General features: G+C 51.7%; 1 protein-coding gene across 1 annotated transcript; it reads right to left on the bottom strand.

Moving 5' to 3' along the window:
• Nucleotides 1-865: 865 nt before the first annotated feature.
• LOC142993097 (filamin A-interacting protein 1-like) lies at nt 866-2,183 on the bottom strand. The gene is made up of 3 exons (XM_076143727.1): nt 1,857-2,183; nt 1,154-1,327; nt 866-1,066 (listed from the first exon to the last, which is right to left on the bottom strand). Exons 1-3 carry the CDS (start codon nt 2,181-2,183, stop codon nt 866-868), a joined length of 702 nt encoding a protein of 233 aa, XP_075999842.1.
• Nucleotides 2,184-3,601: the final 1,418 nt, after the last annotated feature.

Raw genomic sequence — 3,601 nt, 5'->3', positions numbered from 1 at the left:
TGTGTGTGTGTGTGTGTGTGTGTGTGTGTGTGTGTCTGTGTCTGTGTCTGTGTGTGTCTGTGTCTGTGTGTGTGTGTGCGCGCTTATGGTGTGTGTCTATTTGCCTGTGAAGACTGCGTGTGTGTGTGAGATATGTGATCTTGCTGAGGAAGCAGTAAACGTAGCGCTGCCCTGTAACTGCTCCCTACATGACGTTTACAGGAGACATCAGCCATGTTTCCAGCTCGCTCTTGGTCCGGTACGGCGAGCAGCAGAACGTCTAAAACCGCTCTTCACGTTCTCGTCTAACGTTTCGGCATTTTTAAGTTTGCCATATTGAGATTTCAGCAACAAGCTTGTAGCGTAAAGTTGTGGTCACGTGTAGTGCAAAGCTTGAATTACAGTACGCCTGACGTGACGTGACGCCGCCCGAATTCCTCCAAAGAACACGCTGACATTGACCTACAAAGAAGTCGAACCTGAGGCGGTCGGACATGACGGACGGCTAAAATAAGAATGCAGTGTCAGGTGTAATTTTGGCGTCCCGGCACTTAGCGGCTGAGTTCATGCGCGGTTAGCGCTGGCAGACGGGGGGGGGAAACAGACGGTGAGGAATTTAAAGTGTTTTATCGCCGCAGTGTCTCTTGACGTTAAGTGCTTTTGCTGTTCTGCTGGTTGGCACTAAATGGGACGTGCAGCGGAGGCGTCGCCATGACAGCTGGCTGTGATCACTGTGAGGGTTTGGTTAGCTTAACGTTTGCAGCTCCTCACTTATCAGCACAGGTAGATATTTAGTTTGGCGTTTGTTTCTCCTGCAGCCCCATAATACAATTAATGTTTCAATCAGTATGGTTACATGCACCATAAAACTCCATTATACTGCGATTTAGGCCTTAAACCCCACCCACCTCTCTCGCTCCTGCTCCAGCAGGTTGGTGAACTCGTCACTCTTCTTCATGAACTCCCCATGGTTCCTCTTCTCGTCCTCTAGCTTGTAGAGTGCCTGCTTGTGTGACTGCTCCACCATCAGCAGCTGCTCCAGCATCCGCCGGTGCGTCTCCCTCTGCTTCTCCACCAGCTTGTCCAGCTGGAACAGAGGAAGACATCTGTAAAGGCGGCAACGGTGGCGGCGGCAGTGCTAGGCGTTAAGTCAGCCGGTGTAGATGGGCGTTACCTCTGCCATGGGCTTCTCGTAAATGTCCTCCTGGAGGTCGTCCGCCTTGCCCTGGATGGCGTCCCTCTGCAGGGCCTGCAGGACCTTCGGCGGCGTGACAAAGCCATACTTGGCCTCCAGCAGAGCCAGGTCGATCTTCTCTGCCTTCAACACTGTGATCACCTCGTCTCTGGCCTGTAGCGGAGGAGGAAAGAGGACTTGCTTATGGAAGATATGACAGCTAACAGGTTCAGGCAAAAGTAGAACCTTTATTATGTTGAATGGTTTGTGAACGTGTTCTAAAGTAACACAGCACAGATGCAGTAAATCACAGAGGCTCTCTGTCTGCTCTGCTCGGCTTCGCCTCATGTGTTTCCCTGCATTAAGACTTATTGGATTTAGCAATAAGGCAGACGAGGCCTTGGTACTATCACATGCCAGCACCGCCAGGGGATTTCCCAACTCCACCACTAGAATAACAGGAAGTCACTTCAGCTGTTCTCTGTCCATTAACACGAGCTTTGGGTCCATCTTGAGTGCCCGCCGCACACTGATCCACTTGGCTCGACTATGGAGGCTGGAGTGGGAGCGATGCCATGACTGCAGGCCTGTCTGCTGTTGTAACAGATACCCCCAACAAGTCTCCTCTGACGGCAGGTACCTCTTGCAAGCGAATACGACACACAACATGCACACGCCCACTCACTCCACAGTCCACCGTCACCTGTAGCTCTCCCTCCAGTAAACTGAGCAGAAAGACCAGGTCGTCCCGGGAAAGGTCCCTGCCCTTCTCCCGCCGACCGGCCTTGGTGCCGCCGCTGGCAGCGCTGCTCCCGCTGCTCCCGCTCGCACAGCTGCTGATGTTGTTCTTGGCCATCTTGAGGTTCCGCTGGACGGTGCCGGTGTCGTCCGGCGGCTCCCTGTGTCTGCTTCGACGCTCGGCCCTCCCTGAGGGATCCTCCCGCTCGGCAGTTCGCCGGCGTGAGTCTGACCGCGGGTGCGTCGGCTTGGCATTAGTCGTGTCCTCCAGACTGTTGCTGCGTGATCGCATGTTCTTCTACCTGTGGGCCAGAAGGATACAGAAGGTTAAAGGTTGGGGCATATCTGCATGTGTGTGAGTACTAAGTCAAGGCTGAAGCAAAAGGAAAAGCCTCGGACTTTAGCAAACTCCAGGGAACAGGAATACCCAGAAAATGCAAAGCAGACTACATCATCGAAAGCTGTTAAAGCGTTTTAGGATAGGTTTTCCCTGTAACATCCTTGGAGACTGTGCAGTTGTAAACATATTTTGTGTTTATGTGCAGAATGTGCAACAGGATCCTCTCACACAGCGCAAGAGAAAACCTGTTCTGTCATCGCACAGCAACGAGGCCATAAACTAGGCTGAATCTTCTCCCCACGTCCCACATTTATCATCTGCACCAGAACAGCAGGGTGCCATGTTATTATTAGTCACCGGGCAGAATAGAGTCATCGCTACGTTTCTTTGGAACCTGAACTTTTTCGATCCCGTTGCAGCAAATTACCTGAGGCTGCCGGCGAATTCTCTGTCGACTTCTCACACAACTTGGAAGAAAACGAGGATTTAGTCTTTGGCAAACCCTGGTCCGCGGGCTTCTTGTGTACCTACTTTGTCCGTAGAGGACGATGATAGGCAGTCTGACGTGTTTGGGTTTGGAAAAAGGGGGTGACGACTTCAGATGACTTATTTGGTCTATGAATAAAAGTGCGGTGGCTCCGTACCAAGGTCTGCTCAGCGTGTACAGTGTGTCTTTGTGACATCTGCTCCATGAATGGGCCATTCACACACCCAGACAATGATAAATCAAGCAGCCCTGTAATGTACAGACACACACATCCTTTCATCTGCTCTGCCACCTAATTTATTACCTTCAGTATTAAGCGGCAGCTAAAGTAAACGTATTCCAAAAGAAGAGGCGAAACATGCAGAGACCGATTCCCTGAGCGTTTGATCTCGCCAAGCTCAATCTGCCCCCCCCGGCCCTCCTCCCTGAGCCATTACATCATCGGCTCCCCTGTCAGGCTTGACTCACGTTACAGAATGTTCTCAGAACTCTGCCGTCCTGGCCAAACGCGATAGTTCTCCACCATTTACTCCTCGACCTGGATTTTGTGATTTCTAATCACGTTTGCAGGAAATAAACAATGGGATGTTTCACACAGACGTATAGAGGGAGGAGGAGGTTCAGGATCAGTTTGATGATAAATCTCCATCCTAATTGGAGCTGATAGGAACCTGAAATCCGCCCGTGGCTCCTGCAGCGTGCGTCCGTTCCTCTGTGTGAGGCCCTCTGGACGGTTTATGAGTAAGAAAGATGGCTGGCTGATTGCATTGTGCGCACACTCGGCACGGCGCCACATGACTCAGAGCTGAGGTAATTCCCTGCAGCTAAACATGCCGTCCACATCCACTAACTCAGAGAGACACTGGCCTGCAGGCGATACACA

Source organism: Genypterus blacodes, unplaced genomic scaffold, assembly GCF_046128005.1.
Source record: "Genypterus blacodes isolate CSIRO-AG114 ecotype Tasmania unplaced genomic scaffold, CSIRO-AGI_Gbla_v1 ptg000027l_1, whole genome shotgun sequence".
In the NCBI taxonomy this organism is placed as follows: Eukaryota; Metazoa; Chordata; class Actinopteri; order Ophidiiformes; family Ophidiidae; genus Genypterus; species Genypterus blacodes.
The sequence above is the reverse complement of the archived record's forward strand: the minus strand, read 5'-3'. Positions and strand labels throughout refer to the sequence as shown.

Bases quoted from the DNA above. Each gene is read 5' to 3' on its own strand.
- LOC142993097 (XM_076143727.1), bottom strand. From the start codon at position 2,183: ATGCGATCACGCAGCAACAGTCTGGAGGACACGACTAATGCCAAGCCG. The intron at 1,328-1,856 runs GTGACGGTGGAC...CCTCCGCTACAG, and splicing joins TACTGGAGGGAGAGCTACAG to GCCAGAGACGAGGTGATCAC. The intron at 1,067-1,153 runs GTAACGCCCATC...CCTCTGTTCCAG, and splicing joins ACGAGAAGCCCATGGCAGAG to CTGGACAAGCTGGTGGAGAA.